The sequence below is a fragment of the Apodemus sylvaticus genome, chromosome 16 (genome assembly GCF_947179515.1).
Source record: "Apodemus sylvaticus chromosome 16, mApoSyl1.1, whole genome shotgun sequence".
NCBI classification, from domain to species: Eukaryota; Metazoa; Chordata; class Mammalia; order Rodentia; family Muridae; genus Apodemus; species Apodemus sylvaticus.
The window spans coordinates 56,346,181-56,372,871 of record NC_067487.1 but is presented as its reverse complement, the minus strand read 5'-3'; the positions used below and the strand labels follow the sequence as shown (position 1 = coordinate 56,372,871).

At 38.1% G+C, this 26,691-nt stretch overlaps 1 protein-coding gene across 1 annotated transcript in view; it reads left to right on the top strand.

The window, feature by feature from the left end:
• Adamts6 (ADAM metallopeptidase with thrombospondin type 1 motif 6) overlaps positions 1–26,691 on the top strand; it is a 257,704-nt gene that overhangs the window by 177,969 nt on the left and 53,044 nt on the right. Inside the window, exons 16-18 of the mRNA XM_052159904.1 lie at positions 10,362–10,495; positions 12,140–12,263; positions 13,094–13,174. Coding sequence (XP_052015864.1) covers positions 10,362–10,495; positions 12,140–12,263; positions 13,094–13,174 — 339 coding nt within the window. The remainder of the gene's footprint in view (positions 1–10,361; positions 10,496–12,139; positions 12,264–13,093; positions 13,175–26,691) is intronic.

Here is a 26,691-nt window from a genome sequence, read left to right as displayed (position 1 = left end):
GCTCAGGGTGATTCTCTCTTCAGCTAGCTCTCACAGCATCCCAGCTGTGTTTCCTCTCCACCACTCTGTAAAAGATGGGAGTCCCACGCTTCTGCCCAGCACCCACTCCTTCCAAGTATCCGGAAAGCATGACTCTTAAACTTGAATAGTTAACAAAATATCTTTATGTGTATAAAACTCCCGATTACATAATGCCAATTTACAATGATAAAGTCTTATCCCAATATTTCTAACCTCTCAAAACACCAGGAATCCGTCTGAAGCCATCTGGATAGTCACACCTCCTTCCCTGCTCAGCTCAGTTCCACCAAGCCTCCTCTCTCTCTTCCCCTCACTTCTCTTAGCTCCTCCTCTCTCCCCTCCAATCATTGGCCTTTCACTGCCTCAATGTGAATGAAATATCTGGCAACACTCCCCTAGGACCTGTGACCTGGCCAGTCACTGACTTGTGTGCCCAGTTAACAGTTCTCAGCATGGGTTCTGCTTGTGGTGCAGGCATTAAATCCAATCAGATCATTGTTGCTTACACTCATAATATTCCTATTGCATCAGTTTTTATTGTATGTTGCAGGGTTCGTACCTAGGAAAAACTTTTTATTTTTCTTCCCTAGTTGCATGCATAGAACTTTTAAAAAGAAAGCAGGTCAGTGCACACGAAGCCTCTGAGACTGTGCTAGCTTGATTTCCCTGCCCTGTGACTCAGCTCTATGGTGCTTTCAGCAAGAGAATCTCGCCATCAAATCCTATAGGGTGACCAAGAACAATAGCAATGGCCTGTAATGCTCTCTGGAAGCTCTATGGGACCCCCGTGAACAACAACTGGAAAATAAGTAACGTACACCTAGCCTAGCACTGGGCTTTTCATTGACAGCCCGTACTGTATGAGAGAGACATAGTCTTCTCATTACAGTGTAACTCCTTTAAACTCCTTGTGTATATGACTATGCATGTATTTCAGGAAGCTTTTCAGCAGTAGACTTCTGTTTGTCATTTCACATGTAATGTTAGTCATCCCTCTCCACACTCATTCCTCCACCCCTGCCCTTTGATCTTCCTTCCCATTTAACCCTTCCTTTCCACATGGCATTCTGTCTCTCAAGACGAGTATTTTATAGGCAGTAAATAATTAGATCTTATCTTTTAACCCACTATGCTAATCTTCATATTTTAAAGGAAGCATTAAGATTATTATTCATAGGAGAGTAGCAATTCCTATAATTTTGTTGACTTTATTCTAGACTGGATTTGGTTGTTTGTTTGGTTTTTGTTCCCTATTTATATTGAGAGTTTGCTGGTTTACTTATTGTTGCACAGTTGACGTTTTCCTAGTACTAAAGGAGAACTAGGAAATCTACTTCTCCATGAAATGTATTTTTTACTTATGATTACAGCAATCTTTCTTCCAAACATAATGTTTCTTTGAATAGTTTCTCTTTTTGTGCTTTTTAAAAAATTTTACTCCAAAATATTTTATTCTTTATAAATTAGAATGTATGAATCATCTTAATTTCTTTATCAGATAGGCCATATACACCTGATCTTAAGATTTATACCAACACCTTTATTGAATATACTTAATTTCTAAGAGAATATTTAGTTAGTCAATTAGTTACTTTGTGAAAAGTTATTTTATAAAAGCAAGAATATGCTATCTGCAAACACAGGCAATTTGCTTTTTCCTTCTATCATGTGTCTCGTTAGGTACTTGGGGTGGCACATTATGTACATTATTGTTTTTTTGTTTCTTGGTTGGTTGACTGGTTTGGTTTGGTTGTTTTTTTTGTTTTTATCCATCCTTTGTGGGAAAAAAAAGGAGAGTGGGGGCGGCCACGGTGTGGGTCCCACATAGGAGAAACACAGGTAGGCAAAGCCCGCATGGGGGGATAGGGGAACACTGACAGGCCCACACACCGCCTGGGTACCAATAGAGCACGACACTGCCTGGTTAGTGGGGAGGAGGTCCTTGCTCAGAAGGTGGTGCCTTCTGGCATGGACCTCCCGGGCACCTGTGGAGGAAGCTGCTTGGCCGAGAGGAGGTTTGATCCTTCCCTGTTGGTTGGAGACGTTGAGGCCTGCTCCATGCAGCTAAGCGGTGGGTTTTGATAAGAGACAGCACATAGTTTCAATTCTTTATTATTAGAAAAATAGAAAGAGAAAAGGAGATAGAAAAATAAAGAAAAAGGAGAAGAGAGAGGGATGAGGGATGGCCATGACCACGTGAAAGGGAAAAGAATGGAGAGAGGGAGACAAGAGAGAGAGCAGACAGAGAGTGAGGAGGGGTAAGAAGGGGCAGAGAGAGGGGCAGAGAGAGAGTGGGGAGGGGCAAAGAGAGAGTGGGGAGGGGCAAGAAGCCTTCTTTTATAGTAAACTGGTTTACCTGGCAACAGCCAGGTAACTGTAAGGGTGGAGTCCAGCCAGAACACTAGGGGCCTGGGGCATAGCCACACGTGACTGATGGCCACAGGATTGCGGAGTTGAGGAGTCAGCAGTCTGAGAGCATAGATCACCGGTCCAGTCCCTTGTAGAGTGTTCTATTGGTTCTCCACAATGGCCTTGCTTCAACCAGGCTACAGACTGTCCCACACCACGGTTCACAATCCTTTATTATTATTATTTTTTTTTACAAAAGAAAAGAAACCTGGACAATTTCAAATGTGTCTTCAACTGAATTACTTTTGACCAAGTGAATATGTTGTTGATGTTTCACATGGAGGGTCTCAGTAAGGGGCACATGTAGTGCCCCTCCAGGGTGTGTGTTTCCTATCACCTAAGCTGTTAAGGATTTCTAGTTCTGTGCCTGCTGCTTTTTCCTTGATTTTATTTTGTTCCTCATGTATGTTCTCCAATAGTCCACTGAGTTCTGCGTATACAGTAATAAAAAAAGCACTTTTTGAGTCAGTCGCCAAGAACTTCAGGAGATCTCTTCTGTTCAATTCTAATCTATCAGTTTTGATGATATCTATAGCTTTTTATTTCCTGTGGAGATGTAAACAAATCCATATCCCCAACACAAAACTTCTGCAGGTTTCCATTCTTTTTTTTTAAATTGGGTATTTTATGTATTTACATTTCAAATGTTATCCCCTTTCCCAGTTTCCCCTCCAGAACTCTCTTCTCCAGTCCTCCTCCCCTACTTCTATGAGAATGCTCCCCCTCCCACCCACTCACTCCCACCTGGCATTCCCCTACACTGGGGAATCCAGCCTTCACCGGACCAAGGTCCTCTCCTCCCACTGATACCAGGCAAGGCCATCCTCTGCTACATATTCGGCTGGAGCTCTGGGTCCCTCCATGTGTACTCTTTGGTTGGTAGTTTAGTCCCTGGGAGCTCTGGGGGGTCTGGTTGGTTAATATTGTTGTTCTTCCTATGGGGTTTCAAATACTTTCAGCTCCTTCAGTCCTTTCTCTAACTTCTCCATTGGGGACCCCATGCTAAGTCCACTGGTTAGCTGCAAGCATCTGCCTCTGTATTTGTCAGGCTCTGGCAGAGCCTCTCAGGAGACAGCTATAACAGACTCCTGTCAACAAGTATTTCTTGGTATCTGCAAAAGTGTCTGGGTTTGGTGACTGTATATGGGATGGATCCCCAGGTAGGGCAGTCTCTGGATGGCCTTTCCTTCAGTCTCTGCTCTACACTTGATCTCCATATTTCTTTTAGACAGGAACCATTCTGGGTTAAGAATTTGGAGATGAGTGGGTGACCCCTTACCCCAACCAGAGACCTTACAGTAACCTCTGGATATGGTCTCTACAGGTTCTTCCTCCCCTTTGATGAGCATTTCAGCTCATCCCTATTGGGTCCTGGGAGCCTCTTATTTTCCTGGCATCTGGGACTTGTTTGTGGCTACCCCCAGTTCCCCATCCCCCATTGCTACACATCTGTTTAAATTCCTGACCCTCTGAATATTATCCCTAACTCCTCTCATACCTGATACTGTCTCCCTTTTCACCCTTCCCTCTTCTCTTCCTCCCAAGCCCTTCATACCCTCCACCTTCCACAAGTATTTTGTTCCCCCTTCTAAGTAGGTCTGAAGCATCCACATTTTGGTCTTCCTACTATGTGACTTTCTTATGATCTATGAATTTTATCTTGAGTATTCCAAGCTTTTGGGTTAATACCCATTTATCAGTAAGTGTATACCATGTGTGTTCTTTTGTGGCTGGGTTACCTCACTCAGGATGATATTTTTTAGTTCTATCCATTTGCCTAAGAATTTCAGGAAGTCATTGTTTTTAAAAGCTGAGTGGTATACTATTGTGTAAATGTACCACATTTTCTGTATCCATTCCTCTGTTGAGGGAAATCTGGGTTGTTTCCAGCTTCTGGCTATTATAAATAAGACTGCTATGAACATGTGTCCTTATTACATGTTGGAGTATGTTTTGGGTATATGCCCAGAAGTGGCATAGCTGGGTCCTCAGGAAATACTATCTCTAATTTTCTGAGGAACCATCAGAGAGATTTCCAGAGTGGTTGTACCAGCTTGCAAACCCACTAGCAGTGGAGGAGTGTTTCTCTTTCTCTACATACTCACCAGCATCTGCTGTCCCCTGAGTTTTTGTTTTTGTTTTCTATATTCTTTATTTACATTATAAATGATTTTCCCTTTTCCAGTTCCCCCCTCCGCATAAGTCCCATAAGCCCTCTTCCCTATGCCCATTCTCCGATCAACCCCTCCCACTTCTCTGTCCTGGTAATCTCCTACATTGCTGCATCAAGCCTTTCTAGGACCAGGGCCCTCTCCTTCCTTCTACTTGGGAATGATTTGATATGTGAATTGTGTCTTGGGTATTCAGAGCTTCTGGGCTAATATCCACTTATCAGTGACAGCATTCCATTTGTGTTCTTTTGTGAATGGGTTTCCTCACCTGGGATGTTATTTTTCAGTTCCAACCATTTGCCTGAGAATTTCATGAATTCATTGTTTTTAATTGCTGAGTAATTTTCCATTGTGTAAATATACCTCATTTTCTGTATCCATTCTTTCATTGAGGGATATCTGGGTTCTTTCCAGCTTCTGGCTATTATAAATAAGGCTGCTATGAACATAGTGGAACATGTGTCCTTATTGCATGCCCAGGAATCCTCTGGGTATATGACCAGGAGTGGTATAGTAGGGTCCTACAGAAATGTCATGCCCAGTTTTCTGAGGAACCACCAGACTGATTCCAGAGTGGTTGTACCAGCTTGCAATCACACCAACAGTAGAGGAGTGTTCCTCTTTCTCCACATCCTGAGTTTTAGATCTTCACCATTCTGACTGGTGTGAGGTGGAATCTCAGGGTTGTTTTGATTTGCATTGCCCTGATGACTAAGAATGTTGAACATTTCTTTAGGTGTCTCTCTGCCATTCGATATTCCTCAGTTGAGAATTATTTCTTTAGCACAATAGGGCTGTTTGTGTAGCAGTCCAGCTGATAAAGGACGAATAGAGTTTGCCTAAATGAAAGGCTAGAAATGAAAGGGGTGGAAGGCAAGAGAAGAATAAAGTCAAGAAAAGGTTTTGATCAAGTCTTAAAGTTTAATTCTTAGCATAGTGTATATAAATGGAAAATCCAAAAACAAAACAAAAACAAAAACAAAAACTATCTCTTGTTTTAGCTGGAGTATATTGTAATGTCAGTGCAGCAGCCAAATCAGCAAAGTACCCATGGGAACCTGTAACTGTAGCCAAGGCAGATGTCTCAATCTAGGCCAATAAGGCCTGTCATGGCAATTGTTTAAGGTCTGTTTTGCCTTGGATATGGCCACTTATGGCAACTGTTTAAGGCTGGGGAGGTCATATGTTTGGATTTCTAGAGTCTAACTTTGTAAATTCTTTGTATATATTGGATATTAGCCGTATCTCAGATGTAGAATTGGTAAAGATCTTTTCCCAATCTATTAGTTGCTCTTTTGTCCTATTGACAGTATCCTTTGCCTTACACTTTCCAATTTTATGAAGTCCCATTGGTCTATTCTTGATCTTAGAGCACATGCCATTGGTTTTCTGTTTGGGAAATTTTCCTGTGCCCAGGTATTCAAGGCTCTTCCCCACTTTCTCTTCTATTAGTTTTAGTGTATCTAGTTTTTGAGTGGAGGTCCTCGATCCACTTGGACTTGAGTTTTGTACAAGGAGATAAGAATGGGTCAATGTACATTCTTCTACATGTTGGCTGCCAGTTAAGCCAGCACCATTTATTGAAAATGCTATCTTGTTTCCATTGGATATTTTTAGATCCTTTGTCAAAGATCAAGTGACCATAGATATGTGAATTCATTTCTGGGTCTTAAATCCTATTCCATTGATCTTACTGCCTGTCACTGTACCAATACCATGTAGTTTTTATCACAATTGCTCCCCTGTAATATAGCTTGAGGTCAGGGATGGTGATTCCCCCAAAAGTTCTCTTATTGTTGAGAATAGTTTTCACCATTCTGGGTTTTTTGGTATCACAAATGAATTTGCAAATCACTCTTTCTAACTCTATGAAGAATTGAGTTGGGGCCGGGCGGTGGTGGCGCATGCCTTTAATCCCAGCACTTGGGAGGCAGAGGCAGGCAGATTTCTGAGTTCGAGGCTGGCCTTGTCTACAGAGTGAGTTCCAGGACAGCCAGAGCTACACAGAGAAACCCTCTCTCAAAAAAAAAAAAAAAAAAAAAAAAAAAAAAGAATTGAGTTGGAATTTTGATGGGGAATGCATTGAATCTATAGATTACTTTTGGTAAGATGGCAATTTTTATTATATTAATCCTGCCAATCCATGAGCATGGGAGATCTTTCCATCTTCTGAGGTCTTCTCCAATTACTTTTTTCAGGGACTAAAAGTTCTTGTCCTAAGAATCTTTCACTTGCTTGGTTAGTGTCACACCAAGATATTTTATATTATTTGTTACTATTGTGAAGGGTGTCACAAATTAGGAGTTTCTCTAATTTCTTTCTAAGTCTGTTTATCCTTCGAGTAAAGGAAGGATACTGATTTGTTTGAGTTCGTTTTATATCCAGCCACTTTCATGAAGTTGTTTATCAGTTATAGGAGTTCTCTGGTGGAATTTTTGGGAACACTTTCATGAATGTGGGTACCCTTGCATTTGGAGCATAGATGTTCAGAATTCAGAGTTCATCTTGGTAGATTTTTCTTTTGATGAGTTTAAAGTGTCCTTCCTTATCTTTTTAAATAACTTTAGTTGAAATTAGACTTTATTCTGTATTAGAATGGCTACTCCAGCTCATTTCTTGGGATCATTTGCTGTTAAAAATTTTTTTCCAGCCTTTTACTCTAAGGTAGTGCCTGTCTTTGTCACTAAAGTGTATTTCCTGTATTCAGCAAAATGCTGGGTCCTGTCTGTTAGTCTATATCTTTTTTATTGGGAAATTAAGTCCATTGATGTTAAGAGATATTAAGGAAAAGTGATTGTTGCTTCCTGTTATTTTTGTTGTTAGAATTAAGTTTGTATCGCTGTCTTCTTTTGGGTTTGTTGAAAGAAGACACCTATTATCCTTTGTAGGGCTGAATTTATGGAAAGATAATTGTGTAAATTTGGTTTTGTCATAGAATATCTTGGTTTCTCCATCTATGGTAATTGAGATTTTTGCTGGGTATAGTAACCTGGGCTGGCATTTGTGTTCTCTTAGTGTCTGTATGACATCTGCCCAGGATCTTCTAGCTTTCATAGTTTCTGCTGAGAAGACTGGTGTAATTCTGATAGGTCTGTCTTTATATGTTACTTGATTTTTTCCTTTATTGCTTTTAATATTTTTCTTTGTTTTGTTTATTTGGTGTTTTGACTATTATGTGACAAGAGGAATTTCTTTCCTGGTCTTATCTATTTGGAATTCTGTAGGCTTCTTATATGTTCATGGGCATCTCTTTCTTTAGGTTAGGGAAGTTTTCTTCTATAATTTTGGTGAAGATATTTACTGGTCCTTTAAAATCCTTAGGTTTGGTCTTCTCATTGTGTCCTGGATGTTTTGGATTAGGAGTTTTTGCATTTTCATTTTCTTTGACTGTTGTGTCAATGTTTTCTATAGTATCTTCTGCCCGGAGATTCTCTCTTCTATCTCTTGTATTGTTTGTGATGCTTACGTCTATGACTCCTGATCGCTTTCCTAGGTTTTCTATCTCCAGGGTTGTCTCCCTTTGTGGTTTCTTTATTGTTTCTATTTCCATTGTTAAATCCTGGATGGTTTTTGTTCAATTCCTTCAGTGTTTTTTTTTTTTATTTTTTTAAAGGATTTTTGGGTTTCCTTTAGGTATTCTACCTGCTTACCAGTGTCCTGTATTTCTTTAAGAGAGTTATTTTATGTCCTTCTCAAAGTTCTCTATCATTATCATGAGATGTGATTTTAAATCCAAATCTTGCTTTCCCGGTGTGTTGAGGTATCCAGGACTTACTGTAGTGGAGAACTGGTACTGATGATGCCAAGTAGCCTTGTTTTTTGTTGCTTAGGCCTCTCACCATCTGGCCATCTCTGGTATTGATCTTGTTGGTTAGTTGGTTACTTGGTCTTGACTGGAGCTTGTCCCTCTTGTGGACTTTTGAGCCTGAGAGCCTGTAATCTTAGGTCTGTCAGCATCTTGGGAAAACCAGTTGTCTCTGGGCAGGATTTGGATAAGGAGTGTTGTGGGACAGCCTTAGCTCTGGGGTGCAGATAGAAACCAGAAGGATCCTGTTCCTGTGCCCTGTGCGCTCCAGTGGGTTCCTTTTGGACAGTAATTGGAGTGAAAGTTATGGTCTCACCTATGGGCCTAAGAGTGAGAGCACTCCTGAGAGACATCTCTCTGGGCAATCTCTCCAGGCAGGATTTGGGTATGGAGGGCTGTGGGACAGTCCTAGCTCCCAGGCCAGATGGAGATCAGATGGCAAATATTTTCTACAGTGCTGTTTTGGTAATAAATTGGTTAGATTTTTTTTTTTTTTTTTTGCTTACCTTGAGATACATTTATTTCACAGTTGATTTTAAAAGATAACATGCTAGAATTCATAATTTTGGTTGATAGTTAATATCAGAGCTTGAAATTTTTCTGGATTTTAGGGCTTCTGCCAAGATAGTGTGTATTTGGATGCTTTTGCTTTTGCAATTGAGGTAGCATTTTTTTTCTTACTAGTTTCAATAGTTTATTTACTAGTTTTAGCATCTTCACTATAATATGTTGTAAAAAAGACTCTTCTCTGGTCATGTATATTTAGTGTGTTCCAAGTAACTATAGATCTTAAATGATCATTTCTTTTCCCAGATCTGAAGAAATTCTAGATATAATTTTTTTGAATAGGTTTTCTGTAACTTAAACTTTTATCTTGGCTCGTCAACCACATATATTCTTAGGTTTGGTCCCTTAATCATATGCCACAGTACTTAGATACTGTAGACATACATCTCTTTATTTTTTGATCTTGGAGATAGTATATACTATATACTACAAATTTATGATATACATGCATTGCTATGATTTTTGTCTATTTTTTTCTACATCAAACTTAAATATACACATGTCTGGGCCATCAAGATAGCTCAGTCAACAAGACAAATGACCTGAATTTGATTTCTAGGACCCACATGGTAAAAAGAGAGAAGTGACATCCATGACTTGTTCTCTGACCTACAAATACACACACTATGGCATGAGCCATATGTGCACACACTCACAAATACATAGTATTTATTTATAGATTTATATATTTGGATGTATATCTAGATATATAGATATGAGATATACATCTACAAGACATTAAAATAGCCATTATTATGTTTCTCATAAATCATACTACATATTGTTTCAACTACTAAAATCTAATATTATTTTTCACATTTGTGATCTATTACTAATCTAATAAGAAATACATATATTTAGTGGCATTGTTAATTTTATCGTTGATTTGCTGACTTCATATGAAATTATTTCCCTGACCCTTGGAGTATGATGTTTTTATGACTTGTACAGATTTAGTTTTGTTTTAATAGGGTGTGCCCTGCTTGATTGACACAGCAGAGTTTTTATATGGGATTTAGTGAATCTATAACATAATTCTTATTTGTTCTAAAAACTATTTTTCATATCTCCTAGAATTTTATTTTCTTAGCTCATTTTAAAAAACATTACACCTTTCATACTTCTAAAAAACATTCAGTGACTTTCACTGTGATTCTTTTTACCTAAAATCTATTGTAATATATAGTTGGTACATCTGAATGGCTTAAAGTACAAAGCAGCTCAGCAGGCCTGCTTTATGTTGTATATGCAAAAAAAAATATACCCAAAGTGTTTAAAAAGGGTTAGAGTATAAAGTGTGCACTCAGTGAATTTGGTATGAATAACATTGAATCATCCTTTCATAGAAGAACCACTCCACTTTTTTCTTTTACGTTTTATTTGTCTAGGTGGGGTAAAACCTTGTGCATTAAATTGCCTGGCTGAAGGCTACAATTTCTACACAGAGCGAGCCCCTGCTGTGATAGATGGAACCCAGTGCAATGCGGACTCACTGGATATCTGTATCAATGGAGAATGCAAGGTGGCTCAGGTTTTACTTCTCTCTGTTGGGGGTCTGGTCTTCTCTCAGATAGAAGCTTGTGATGAGTTCTATGTTGTTTTCTTAAAGCTACATTTTAGATAAATTATAATAAAGAACAACAATACAGATACATACACACATACACATACACATGCACACATACACACATGCACAAAGCAAAATGATCCATTCACATTACAAAATCATCCAAAGGTGATTTCTTCTGGAATTTTAATTATATTTATAATAATTTGAAGGTTATACTTTTTTGGTTTTGAATTTGAATTATTCTCCTGTTTTGTTTATAAACAATAAAAGAAGAGGGAGGTAAGGATTCGACTCTTCATGTGGCTACCATATGTTCCTATTGGAAGGCATTTATGTATTTCATAGTGTAATCTTTTTCTCAAACTGTGAAATAGCTGTGTTCCACCTACTTTATCTCCTTTTAAAGAATTATGATGCTTTTCATTACACAGTCAGTCTTATTAAAGCATTTGCTTTAGCATTAGCCAGAAGACTTGGAAAGGGTCTGAATCAAATCCATGGATCTTATCATAATAAGAAAAGTCACAATACCACTGTTCTTATAACTTGTTTTGCTTGTTTTACTTTGAAGAAAAACACATTACTAAGTGATACAAACCGAGAAAGAAGAGATAAAAGTAGTGCTTTGTTTACCTTCATAATTTGCAAATTCCTTTTGATAACTTGCTTCTAGATTTGATGATCCAGTTAATGTGTGTGTGTTTATGTGTGTTTGTGAGTGTGTATGTGTGTGTGTGTGTAAACAGAAAAAAAGAGAGATTTGTGTTTATGTGTATTTGTATAGTACGTTATCTTCTCAAAGGAAATATATTTTATGACAGTTTTCTAGATGACAAGATATAATTCTAGGTTTTATTTGGGGGAAATTTCAGATGTATAAATTCAGGCACCAAAATATATCATATACATGTTAAAAATCCATGTTTTTGTAATTAAATACATTAAAATGCAAAATCTTAGCTTCTTAAATTGAATGCTTACAACTCCTTTGTTTATACCAATTTGATTCCCAAACTAGAAGCATGTATTTCTTTTTTTTTAAGCTTACTCAGGTATGAACATTATAATTAGCAACTATCACTAACAATGGGCTGGAAAAGGCCTTGGTTCAGGATAGGCAGACAATTACAGTCCCGCAGAGGATGCACTCAGTAGGACCTCTCTATTATATCCCTGCAGAGGATGTGCTCAGTAGGACTCTAGTATAGCCCCACAGAGGAGCTCAGTAGAGTTCCCTCTTAGTGCCCTGTAGGAGACCATGAGTCCTTTTTTCCCCCTAGTTCTTGAACTACTAGACTGGGAGTAAAAGGAAGAGTCTGTTACTAATAAATTACAATATTCTAAAGGATTAGATCATGGTATCTACCAATGAAAGAGAAATATAAGTTAGAAATAGTTGTATTTCTAGGGGATCAATTTTTTGTTAGTTTAAGTATTTAGAAATGTTAACTAAAGAGAAAAATGACATTAGATGGGAAAGTATTTCCTATTTTGATTTCCTTTACTGGAAATACAAGTAAATAAGTTATATGTATTTGACTAGTTATGGTTCCAAAAATTTCCCTCTTTGACACACTGAATATTCTCTATTTTCAGCACGTAGGTTGTGATAATATTTTGGGATCTGATGCTAGGGAAGATAGGTGCCGAGTCTGTGGTGGGGATGGAAGCACCTGTGATGCCATTGAAGGGTTCTTCAATGACTCATTGCCCAGAGGAGGTGAGTACAGAAAGAATTCTTCCTCTGGTGAACTGCAGTAGTAAAGACACTTGCTTTTCCTTTCTTCCCTACTGAAAGCTTCCTTTAGGTAGGCCAGAAGTATCTTTTCCCCAGACATTGGTCCTTTCAGTCTCTAACATGTTAAATGTAGTTTCATAAAGTTATCTTAAAGCTATTTGACTTAGCCTTTTGGGGAGGACAGTTTGTTGAAGATTGAAAATAAGGTTTTGACTATACTAGGCAAATATTCTTCCATTTGGGTTTCAATACCCCAGCCCTACATTTTTTGATAGAGTCCTAATTAACTTACCCCGTCTGGCTTTGAATTCCCAGGCATAGGTGATTCTGGTCTTTCAGCCTCATTGGGTAGCTATGACCCGAGTGATACTACCACTTCCAACTTGCCATGCTTCTTCAAACTATGGTAACCCATAGAGTATTAGTGGAGGAGAATGTGTTGAGAAAAGAAAGGTGAGCAAATGCTACACATGCTAAGGCCGCAAGATATATTGAGATTATTTTAGACCAAAAAAATAGTAGGCACAGGCAGGCAGATCTCTATGAGTTCATGGACAGCTTGATCTACAAAGTGGCCACCCAAGGGCTATATAGTCATAGCCTATCTCAAGCTCCCTCCCACCACTCCCCAGTTAAACATTTTTTTTTCTCTAAAATGTCTTCATAGACACACTGGAGATTTGTTTTTATTGTGCAGTTATGGAGTACAAAGTCACAGGAGGAACTAAAGTACTGAGAGCACTGCTGCTGTTAGATGCTAAGCACCCATTTTCTAGTTAGCTGCTTATTGCTGGCGGTCTTCTGTATTCCAGGTTATATGGAAGTGGTTCAGATACCAAGAGGCTCTGTTCATATTGAAGTAAGAGAAGTTTCCATGTCAAAAAATTACATTGGTAAGTTATTTTCCTAGAATTTTTTTTTAATTAGTGATGTGAAAGACATAATACTGAAAGAAAGATATTGCAAGTTGCAGCCATTAAACATAAAAATACTAAGCAGAAAAATTAGAGGCTTATAGTTTATATTTTACCATGTTATTAATCTTATTTTTAACTTATATTATTGAAGTATAGCTTACATATAATAGAATACATGATCACCATAGTTTGAATATTATTAATAATTATATAAATGCTACAACCAAGATAGAATACACATCTATGATTCTAAACCTTATCCCTTTTATAGTTAAATTGCCTTCATTCCTCTTTCAGGTTTAATTCTGTTAGTCCCAACCTTGGTCTCAGACAAACACTGATCTGTTTTTAATTTATTTTTTATTTTTCACATGTGTGTGGTGTGTATGTGTATATATGTACATTATAATAATTAATAATGCTAATTTTATAATATTATTATAATATTTAGTCAATGATGATGGATATTTGAAACATAGTCTCTTACCATTGTGAGTAATGCTTTTGTGTATATGTATATTTGTGTGTGTGAGTATGCCTGTGTATCTGTGTGTCCTGGTATGTGTGTACATGTTTATATTCACGTGAAGACCAGAGGTAAACATTGGATGTCATGCTTCATCAGCCTTTCACGTTGTTTTTAAGATAGAATCTTTACCTGGGACCTGGGGCTTGCAGGTTAGTCTAGACTGGCTGGCTACTGAACCTAAGAAATCCATCTATTTCTTCCTCCCCAGAACTGGGTTTATAGGCACATGCCACTGTCCCTGACTTTTTTGGATGAGTGTTCTGATGCTCAACCTCAGGTCTTTATGCTTACAATGCAAACACTTTCCTAACTAAACTATTTCCCTCCCACGAATAAAGTTTCTTTGAATATTGATAAGCAAACTTTCTGTGAACATGTGTTTTTACTTCTCCTGGATAAATTCCTAGAAGGAACTTACCTCATTTAACTTTTTAAGAAATTAAACTTTTTAATTTACCTTTTAACTTTTTAAGAAATAACCATGACAATGGTAATAAATGCCTGAAATCCCAGCACTTGGGAGGCAGAGGCAAGAGGCTCAGTGTGACCATCAAGGTCACACTCAGCTGCATGGTAGTTCCTGGCCACCACAAGAGACTCTGGGGAAAGAAAGAGAAGAGGAACAGAGACAGAGAGATAGAGAGGGATAGACAGACAGACAAACAGAGCAGGAAAGAGAGAGAGATTGCAAACGTGTAATCATTAGAGGAAAGAGACGATTGTTTATTAGAATATTAAAAACAGAGCTATATGGTCCAGCAGTTCTGCTTCTGAGTATATATTACAAATTAAAATACTCACCATCTCAAGGATATTACTATACTTACATGTTCACATACTTACATAAACACATGTCCATTACAGCATTATCCACAAAACCCATGATATGCAAACAAGCTGTGTGCTAAGAAATGAAAGAATAAAACAATCGTGTTATATTTTTGTGAGGAATATTCCTCAACCTTAAAATAAAACAAAGAAAGATAGCTCAGTAGTTAAAAGCATGGACTGCTCTTGGAGAGGACATGAATTCAGGTCTCTGTACCTGTGTTGGACAGATAACTACTGCCTATAACTCCAGTTTCATGGGATCTGACACCTTCTTCTTGAGTATGGGGCACTATACTATATACACAGACACATACATATATACATATTAAAATTAAAAGAAATATAGCTATTTAAACAAGACCTGATAAACTGACACAGATGGAAGAATTCATGCAGAGCCTCACCATTAGATTAAGAGCTACAAGCAATAAAAGCTGCTGAGAGAGGGAGAATGCATTTTTTCTCAGACAGATACACTAAGTGATCATCTAATCCAGCCCTAAGTGGTCAGCCCTAAGAAATATACATATAAGTGACCCTAAACCGACTCCTCAGGTTGCAGTGTGTGTGTATGTGTATTATTATCAAACAATAATAATAATTAATAAGAGGTCACGGATTTGAAAGGGAGTGGAGGACATACATGGGAGGGTTGGTAGGAAGAGGACAAGATTATGTTTTACTTTTAAAAATTGAAAAAAAAAATAAAGAAAGATAAAACAAGAAAATCCTACTATCTATGACAGCATGAACAAAACCAAAAAACATTTTGCAAATGGATGTAAACCAGATACTGATATAGACAACATTTATATGTACACTTTAAAAATATACATTTCATAAAAACAAAATAGAAACAAGGTTGATTACAGGAGGTCTCGATAGAATACTAGGTGAAGAGATGCTGATTTCAGTTAAATAATAACTAAATCCTGGAGTTATATGTAATAATAATGCATTGTTCTGTGACACTGTTCATGAGGAAATGTAAACAAACATGTACTCACTGGAGACAGGGAAGTGAAGACAGACTGAAGCTGGACATTACCAAAGTTGGTGTTCCTTGTAGGCTTACGGATGAGGGCTTACTTACAAGAGCAGAGACATGGTTGCCTCACCAAGTCCAGCCCAACATAGACAACAGTCCGCAAAGGATGGGAACCTGGAGGGCACTGCACAGCCTGCAGGCAGCGCAGTACCTTGAGCAGTTTCTCTTTATTTCTTCAAGGACATCTGCCTGTTTGAGGATATGTGGCTGTCTCTACTTCTTCCAGGGGGCAGGCCTTGTCTTAGCGCCTTCATTTCACCACGGCTCACCTGAGGGTGACTTGACAGTCTTTATGGCTTTTGAGGCCTTGAGGAGATAGGACCACTCAGTTTCATGAGCTTCTGGAGCTGCTTTGATGTGTTTACTTCCTTATTTAAGGAGCTTTCCAGTTTTTTGCTCCCTTAGAACACCTATTGTTTCACCTTCCTGGAAGGTTTTAATCTCAGAAAGCTTCTACCCAATTATATCCTTGAAATTTACTAACAGAACAGTCATCTCACCACATATAAAGAGCAACTAGGTAGTGGGTATTTTACAGTGTGTCAAGTCATCACATTGCAGACATTAAATTCTTCAAGTTGTTGGTTTTACCCCCAAATTCCTGGAATAAAAAAGAAATATATGGTTGTATTTTAAAGTGTTATGCATGCTATTCAGAAGAATTCTAGTTTTTCATATTCTTGTCAATGCTTAGTAACACAGTCTTTAACCGTATAGAAATAAGTTGTTTTACTTTATTTTGTGAGATCTCACTATGTAGCCCTGGCTGTTCTAGAACTTACTATGTAGATCAGACTGGCCTAGAAGACAGACTTACCTGTTTCTGCTTCTTAGGTACTGAGATTAAAGGTGTGCCACACTGCACCAGGCTGGGCATCTTTTGTCAAGTGCCTAACAAACATTTTAGCTATTTTTATCCTTTGGGTTTTTGAGACTGATCCTTGCTGTGTTTCCCAGGTTAATATGAACATTGCTGTGTAGCCTAAGCTGCACTGAAATTATGATCTGCCTACCTCAGGTGAAAATGTCCTTGAACTCTTATGGCTTGCGTTCATGTTCTGTCTGGGAATGTGTGTTGTAAGGGTGTAAACATTCTCTTCAGTATTCTTCAAGAAGTGATGGTTGTAGTCAGCACTACTGCAGTCAGAACAAGAATTGATAGCTTTAAGGGATTATAGGCAAACCTCAGATGTAGAATTGATATCTACCATGCGCAGAGCCCTCAGCTGAATTTACAGCACCAAAAAGCAAAAACAAAACAAAGAATAGTTTTCACTTTTACATAAAACAGCTCATTTCAATTAGTTTTTATAGAATGTATAAAGGAAGGTTTTAGATTCTTTTTCCCATAGAGATAGTGAAATTCTGTAGCACCACATTTTGAAAAGCATGTGATTTCTTCTATTGGATTACAATGCTACCTTTGTTAGATATCAGCTGAACACATGGGTCTATTTGTTGTATATATTCCTGATTTTAGTCTCTGTCTATCCTTAAATCAAAGCCATACTAGATTGGATAATAGAGACTTTCTAGGCATTAAATCTTTAAATTTGTACTTTTTTCAAATTATTTTTCATTTGGTATATTCTTTATTTACATTTCAAATGATTTCCCCTTTCCTGGATACCCCCTCCCTGAAAGTCCCATAAGCCCTCTTCCCTCCTCCTGTTCCCCAATCAAGCCCCTCCCGGTTCCCTGTCCTGGTATTTCCCTACACTGCTGCACTGAGCCATTCCAGGGCCAGGGGCCTCTCCTTCCTTCTTCTTGGGCATCATTTGATATGTTAATTGTTTCTTGGGTATTCCAAGCTTCTGGGCTAATATCCACTTATCAGTGAGTACATACCATGTGTGTTCTTTCGTGATTGGGCCACCTCACTTAGGATGATATTCTCCAGTTCCATCCATTTGTTTAAGAGTTTTGTGAATTTATTGTTTTTAATAGCTGTATAGTATTCCATAGTTTAAATATACCACACTTTCTGTATCCATTCCTCCATTGAGGGACATCTGGGTTCTTTCTAACTTCTGGCTATTATAAATAGGGCTGCTCTGAACATAGTGGAGCATGTGTCCTTATTGCATGCTGGGGAATCCTCTGGGTATATGCCCAGGAGTGGTATAACAGGGTCCTCCGGTGGTATCATGCCCAGTTTTCTGAGGAACCGCCAGACTGATTTCCAGAGTGGTTGTACCAGCTTGTAGTCCCACCAGCAGTGGAGGAGTATTCCTCTTTCTCCACATCCTCGCCAGCACCTGTTTTCTCCTGAGTTTTTGATCTTAACCATTCTGACTGGTGTGAGGTTGTTTTGATTTTCATTTCCCTGATGACTAAGGATGTTGAACATTTCTTTAGGTGCTTCTCAGCCATTCAATATTCCTCAGGTGAAAATTCTTTGTTAAGCTCTGTTCCCCATTTCTTAATAGGGTTATTTGGCTCTCTGGAGTCTACCTTCTTGAGTTCTTTGTATATCTTGGATATTTGCCCTCTGTCGGATGTAGGGTTGGTGAAGATCTTTTCCCAATTTGTTGGTTGCCATTTTGTTCTTTGACAGTGTCCTTTGCCTTACAGAACTTTGTAATTTTATGAGGTCCCATTTGTCAATTCTTGATCTTAGATCATAAGCTATTGGTGTTCTATTCAGGAAATTTTCCCCTGTTCAAGTTAAGTTTTGCTTTTTTTTTTTTACTTCAATTGTGTAGAATTAATATCTTAAATACATTTTAACAGTACCTGTTAAATACACTTATATATTTATTTTAGCCTTCCTTAGGCTACTTATGTTGATATTTTATTATATAAGTTTTGGACATGTTTTCTGACATTAGTATTCTTGTTGTTTTGACCAGTCAGTGGTAGATTCAAATCTAGAGTCTTGTACGTGATAGGCAAGCCCTCTCCCAGGGAATAACAACACTGTTTCATTATGTTCTGCTTTGCAATGACATTATAAGTGGATCAATTTTTAATTTTTATTTTCCAATTTTAATTATTATCATTACATAACTCAGGTATTATCATTACATAACTCAGCTGGTGTATTTCAGCTAATGTCATCCCTGTGGGATCCTGGGAAGCTCTTGCTTTCTTGGCATCTGGGAATTTCAGTTTGTTACCCCCAGTAACAAAATTATATATCTTTAAAAAATTATTTTTAAAGATAATTATTTTTTAATTTTATTATTTTTAATTCTGTGTTTGTATGTGTCTGAGTGTGGGTATGTGCATGTGAATACAGATGCCTATGGCACAGATCCTCTAGAGTTAAAGTTACAGACAGATATGAACCAATCTGCATGGGTGCTAAGAACTGAGCTTAAGTTCTCTATAAGAGTGACATTTGTCCTTAATTGAATCTTTTCAGCCCTCAACTAATTTCTTTTTATACTTCCCTTGTATTTTGAGACTTAGTAATAATTATTTGCTCATTTTTATAGGGATTTTTATAGATTTGTGAGGTTTGCCTTTTCTTTTTCTTTCTTTTCTTTTCTTTTTTCATAAAAAAGTGTATTTTATTCTTTCCCAATTCCTAACTTCTCCCAGACCTGATCCAATTTCTTTTTTTTTTAATTTGATATTTTATTTATTTACACTTAAAATGTTATCCCCTTTTCGGTATCCCCTCTACAAACCCCCTATCCCATCCCCACTTACCCTACTTCTATGAGGGTGCTTCTCCACCCACCTACCCACTCCAACCTCAGTGCCCTAGCATTCCTCTACACTGGGGCATTGCGTCTCCACAGGACCAAAGGCCTCCCCTCCCATTGATGCCAGATGAGGCCCCTTCAACTCCTTCAGTTCTTCTCCTAACTCCTTCATTGGGGTTCTTATGCTCAGTGCCATGGTTGACTGTGAGCAACCATATCTGTATTGGTCAGGATCTGGCAGAGCCTCTCAGGAGACTATATAAGGCTTCTGTCAGCAAGCACTTCTTGGCATCCACAATAGTGTCTGGATTTGGTGTCTGCATGTGCAATGCATCCCCTGATGGGGCAGTCTCTGGATGGCCTATCCTTCAGTCTCTGATCCACTCTTTGTCCCTTTATTTCCTTTAGACAGGAGCAATTCTGGGTTAAAATTTTGGAGAATGGTGGGTGGCCCCATCTCTCAACCAAGGGGCCATGCCTAACTGCTGGATATGGTCTCCACCGGTTCTCCCTCCCCTCTGTGGTGTATTTCAGCTAATGTCATCCCTGTGGGATCCTGGGAAGCTCTTGCTTTCTTGGCATCTGGGAATTTCAGTTTGTTACCCCCAGTTCCCCCATCCCCCATTGGCACATACCTCTGTTCAATTTCCTGACCCTCTGTATATCTCCTCCATCTCCTACCATACCTGATTCTTCCCCTCTTTTTCCGCTCCTCCTCTTCTCTTTCTCCCAAGACCCTGCCACCCTCTACTTCCCTTGATTATTTTGCTCCCCCTGCTAAGTAGGACTGAAGCACCCACTCTTTGACCTTCCTTTCTCTTGAGCTTCATGTGATCCATGAGTTATAGCAAAGGAATTCCATGTTCTTTGCCTAATATCAACTTATTAGTGAGTACATACCATGTGTGTTCTTTTGTGACTGAGTTACCTCACTCAGGATATTTTCTAGATTCATATATTTGCCTGAGAATTTCATGAAGTCATTGTTTTTGATAGCTGAGTGGTATTCCATTGTGTAATTATACCACATTTTCTGTATCCATTCCTCTGTTGAGGGACATCTGGGTTGTTTCCAGTTTCTGGCAACTATAAATAAAGCTGCTATGAACATAGTGGAGCATGTGTCCTTATTCCATGTTGGAGCATCTTCTGGGTATATGCCCAGGAGTGGTATAGCTAGGTCCTCAAGTAGTACTGTGTCCAATTTTCTGAGGAACTGCCAGAAAGATTTCCAGAGTGGTTGTACCAGCTTGCAATCCCACCCACAGTGGAGGAGTGTTCCCTTTTCTCTATATCCTTGTCAGCATCTGCTGTCACCTGAATTTTTGATCTTAGCCTTTCTGACTGGTGTGAGGAGGAATCTCAAGATTGTTTTGATTTGCATTTCCCTGATGACTAAGGATGTTGAGCATTTCTTTAGGTGCTTCACAGCCACTTGATATTCCTCAGTTGAGAATTCTCTGTTTAGCTCTGTTCCCCATTTATTAAATGGGGTTATTTGGTTCTCTGGAGTTTAACTTTTTGAGTTCTTTGCATATTTTAGATATTAGCCTTCTATCAGATGTAGGACTGATAAAGATCTTTTCCCAGTCTGTTGGTTGCCATTTTGTCCTGTTAACAGTGTCCTTTGCCTTACAGAAGCTTTGCAATTTTATGAGGTCCCATTGGTCTATTCTTGATCCTAGAGCATAGGCTATTGGTGTTCTGTTCAAGAAAGTTTCCCCTGTGCCTATGTGTTCAAGAGTTTTCCCACTTTCTCTTCTATTATATTCAGTGTTTCTGGTTTTATGTGAAGGTCCGTGGTCCACTTGGACTTGAGCTTTGTACAGGGAGATAAGAATGGATCAATTTGCATTCTTCCACATGTTTCCCACCAGTTGAACCAGCACCATTTGTTGAAAATGCTGTCTTTTTTCTACTGGATGATTTTAGCTTCTTTGTCAAAGATCAGGTGACCATAGGTGTGTGGGTTCATTTCTGGGTCTTCAATTCTATTCCATTGATCTATCTGCCTGTCATTGTACCAATACCATGCACTACTGCTCTGTAGTACAACTTGAGGTCAAGATGGTGATACTCCCAGATGTTCTTTAATTGTTGAGAACAGTTTTCACTATCCTGGGTTTTTGGTTGTTTCAAATGAATTTGAGAATTACTGTTTCTAACTCTATGAAGAATTGAATTGAAATTTTGATTGGGGTTGCATTAGATCTGTAGATTGCTTTTGGCAAGATAACCCTTTTTACTCTATTAATCCCGCCAATCCACAAGCATGAGAGATCTTTCCATCTTTTGAGATCTTCTTTGATTTCTTTCTTCAGAGACTTGAAGTTTTTGTTATACAGATCTTTCACTTGTTTGCTTAGAGTCACACCAAGATATTTTATATTATTTGTGACTATTGTGAAGGGTGTCGTTTCCCCAATTTCTTTTGCAGCCTATTTATCTGTTCAGTAGAGGAAGGCTACTGATTTGAGTTACTTTTATATCTGGCCACTTTGCTGAAGTTGTTTATCAGCTATAGGAGTTCTCTGGTAGAATTTTTGGGGTCACTTAAGTATACTATCATATCATGTGCAATTAGTGATATTTTGACTTCTTCCTTTTCAATTTGTATCACTTTGACCTCCTTTTGTTGTCTAATTGCTCTAGCTAGAACTTCAAGTACTATGTTGAATAGATAAGGAAAGAGTGGGCAGCTTTCTTTAGTCCCTGATTTTAGTGGGATTGCTTCAGGTGTCTCTCCATTTAGTTTGATATTGGCTACTGGTTTAATGTATATTGCTTTTATTGAGTTTAGGATGGGCCTTGAATTCCTAATCTTCCTAAGACTTTTAACATGAAGGGATGTTGAATTTTCTCAAATGCTCTCTCAGCAACAAATGAAATAATGATCATGTGTTTTTTTTTCTTTGAGTTTGTTTATGTGGTAGAATTTGTTGATGGATTTCCATATACTGAACCATTCCTGCATCCCTGGGATGAAGCCTGCTTGATCATAGTGAATGGTCATTTTGATGTGTTCTTGGATTCAGTTTACAAGAATTTTATTGAGTATTTTTTCATCAATATTCATAAAGGAAATTGGTCTGAAGTTCTCTTTCTTTGTAGGATCTTTGTGTGGTTTTAGTATCAGTGAAACTCTGACTTCTCCCTGCCTGTTCTTTCATTCCTGTGTCCTGATGGTTCTGGGCACATCCCTCTTGGGGCAGGAATTTGAGCAGAAGTGGAGGTCCTACCTGTGCTCACAGGTGTGTGTCAGCACTCCTAGGAGATCAGCTCTCTCCAGGCAGGACCTGGGTGTAGAGAGCTGTGGCACAGAGTCAGCTCCAGGTGCAGATGGAAACAGGAAGGATCCTATCCCAGGATGCTCCTCAGTTCCTGTGTCCTTAGGGATCCCCTTTCTTTTCTTTGTTCTTTTTTCTTTAACTTTAATAGGTCAACCTTGAACAAAGCCATTCTCATGCACTGTTATTGAAATGTGTATTAATTCCTGTCCTTTTGTTGATGTTACAATGTTGGCCTTTTCTTAATCTTCATTTATCTTACCAGTCCCTTCCTGCCCCTTTCCAGCCTCTGTGTTGGGCTTGTCATCCTTTTCAGTGTAGAACATTGCTTTCAGTGTCTTTTTTTGGGAGGCATAGAGGTCATAAACTCCCATAACCTGCTTTTGTCATGAGTCATCTTTTCTCTCTCTCCACATTATAACATTGAGTTTTACCAAGTATCACAATCTGGTCCAACAGCTGTAATCTTCCCAAACTTGAAATACATATTCCCAAGTCTTTCTTATTTTTAAAAGTTTCAGTTAAAATGTCAGCTGTTTTGATAGACCTCTATTTATATGTAACTTGGTGTTTCTCTTTTGTAGCTTTCAATTCATTTTCACTGTTCAGTATATTTAGTACGTTTGACTATGACATGATATGGGGAGTTTCTTTTCTGGAGCTATTTGATGTTCTTCAAGCCTTGTATTCCCAAATGGATTTCTCTTACCTAGATTTGCAAAAATTCTACTATGATTGTATTGAAAATATTTTTTATGTCTTTGAAATGTAGATCTTCTCCTTCCATGTCCTTAGTTCAAAGACTTGATTTTTCATGGTATCCCAAAGATCTTCTCACATTCTACTTATATATATATATTTTTAAGTAACAATGTCTTTAATTGGATGTACCCATTTTTCTACTTTATCTTCAACTCCTGATAGCCCATTTTCCCTTTATTCTATTTATTGGTAAGGCTTTCCTCTTAATTTTTTATTTTTTGATTGATTTTTTTATCTCTAACATCTCAATTTGGTTTTTCTTCTATATTTTCATTTTCATTTTTATATTGTATGTTGACCTCTTTACTTTGCCCAACTATTTACTCATTTATTTTTTTAAGCATGTTTATAATCATTCTTTTGAGATTTTTTTTTGTCTGAAATTTTATGTACCTATTTCTCACTCAGGGTGTTATCTGGGATTGATAGTTTTTGGAGGAGGCAAGTTGTCTTGATTTTTCATACTACTTGTGTTCTTGTTTTATGCTTTGCATATCAGGAGTTAGATGTGGGGAGTTTGGTTGTTTGGTTGGTTAGTTGGTTGGTTGGTTGGTTGGTTGGTTGGTATTGGTCACCTTAAGGAAGCTATATTGTAGTGTAGTCGAGACATCATTTCCCTTCTTGATCCCTAGTCTTCTGATAGTTAACTACTGGCTAAGAGAGGGCACTCCCAGGAATAAACTCCTTTGTTGCTGGGTTCTGTCTGTTTTCTCTCATCTTCCTGTTCTCATTCCTAGCAGACAGTCTTGCTGCTAGGAATTCCTCTGCAAAGGTAGTCTTTTCCCCATCATCTCTATTTCTGAGGACTACTCTGGACTACTGTCTGAGTTTGACTCTGGATCTTACTCCAAATCTGGCTCTGGCTTGATTCCTAGAAATGAAAATGGGTTCCTACCTTTTAGAATAAGTTTCTAGAATCCGTCTCATGCTGTGCCAAATAAGCATTCTGAAGATTGATTGGAGTATTTCTGTGTATCAGCTAAGTAACACATGAAGTTCACTTATAGCCACAGTCAGGCTGATTCCTAGGTGACATAGCTGAGTTCCATGGCTTTGCTATCCTTTATCTGACTTGTGATCTTTGCTTGCATAATGGATCAGTGCAGACAACTCTGTAGATGGGGATCAGCTGCAAGTCTAGCGTATCTCTGACCTCAGGATGGGCTCATACAAGTAGGAAGGCATAAACATTAGCATAGCATACTTCCTGATGGTATTTTCATGCATAACTTGGTACTGGTTGTTTCCTTTACCCCATCTTCCTATCCCATCTACCTTCCTTCTACCTGTCTACCCCAACTATTCCTCTTTAAACTTTCATGTCATGTGGTAAATCTTTTCTTTCCCATGTATACTCCATATGTAAGCACTTCTATATTTAAAAAATATGCTTTTATTTAGCAGCTGTACACCTCTATGTATTTCTCTGTCTCTCTCTGTCTCCCTCTCTCTCACACACACACACCACTAAATAAAAACAATTAAGTATTTAAAATGTGGCTTGTGAGACGGTTCAGTGGGTAAAAGCATTTGCCATGAGAGCCTGAGAAGCTGAGTTCAATCTCCGGATCCTATGATGTAAAGAGAGTATACCTCTGGCTCCCCCATGTGCCATGCCACTCATGTGCTAGCACTCACTCACTCACACACATGCTGATGATGGGCTAAATTTAAAACAGGCCTTTTATATACTAGATATATTTTGGTGTTGATTTTCTATTGTATCTAACAGTCTACCTATTAAAGCTATGATCTCTCAATGTGTGTTGGGGTTTCTAACAAACATTTTCTAAAAAGGACCAGATAACCAAAATTTTCACTCTGTGGACATATGGCCTCTGGCAAGGCTATTCAGTTCTGCCTTTGTAGTAAGACAGCAGCCACAGATGGAGGTAGGTGAATGGATATGACTATATTTTAATAAAACTTCATGAAAAGAAATAGATGGTTGTTTACAGTTGTCAACTTTTGAGTTAGATAATTTGTATTTAATGTAGCTACCAATATCATTGCGTTTAAGCCCACCAGCTTGCAATTTATGAGTATATATGGTAAACTACATATGATCCTATGTAATTTTTACCTATTGTGTATTACGTTCATATATTTTAAAGACTAATCAAGAGTATGATATCTCATTTACTATCTACTAGTCAATTGTATGATTAGATTATTATTAACTTTGATGTACTGTTCTAGTCATGGTGGCATAGGGATTTACAAAATGCCCATGTAATTTATCACATTGCATTTTCAAATTACATCATGCCATCTTGTTTGTAATGCAAAACACTTATAATGGTTTACTTTTATTGTCTCTTATATGCCCATGTGCTATTTCAAAGTATGCGAATTTCTATATGTAACTAGCCCTACAATGTGTTGTCAGTATTTCACAGTTGCTGAACTGGGGATGTCACTTAAGGCCCTGGGTTTGTTCCCAGCACCCCCAAAAAAAAATCCTTTAAAAATTTTAAATAAGAAACAAAATATTTACTCATATATTTGTCATTTAGTCATTACTTGATATACTTCCTTTCTTTGTATGATCTAAATTTCAACTTAAACTTGTGTGTTGATTTCTTTACAACTTCTTCACATATATTTATAGTCTTTAAAAAGTTTTTGTTAGAGAAAATAATTTCAAGACATTTTTGCTTGTGCTTTATTATGATTATTAAGTTTTCTTTGTTGGAATGTTGTTTTCTTTCTGTGGAAACAGAATATTTTTAAATTTTTAAATATTCTATGTTTCTTTTTTGTATGTAATTTTAATTAAATATATTTTATTTACATTTCAAATGATTTCCCCTTTCCTGGATCCCCCCCCTCCCTGAAAGTCCCATAAACCTTCTTCCCTCCCCTGTTCCTCAATCCACCCCTTCCTACCTCCCCATCCGGGTATTCCCCTATACTGCTGCACGGAGCCTTTCCATGACCAGGGGCCTCTCCTTCCTTCTTCTTGGGCATCATCATTTGATATGTAAATTGTGTCTTGGGTATTCCAAGCTTCTAGGCTAATATCCGCTTATCAGTGAGTGCATAGCTTGAGTGTTCTTTTTGGGTCACCTCACTTAGGATGATATTCTCCAGTTCCATTCATTTGCCTAAGAATTTCATGAATTCATTGTTTTTAATGGCTGAATAGTACTCCATTGTGTAGATATACCACATTTTCTGTATCCATTCCTCCATTGAGGGACATCTGGGATCTTTCCAGGTTCTGGCGATTATAAATAGGGCTGCTATGAACATAGTGGAACATGTGTCCTTATTGTATGCTGGGGAATCTCTGGGTATATGCCCAGGAGTGGTATGGCAGGGTCCTCCAGAAGTGTCATGGCAAGTTTTCTGAGGAACCGCCAGACTGATTTCCAGAGTGG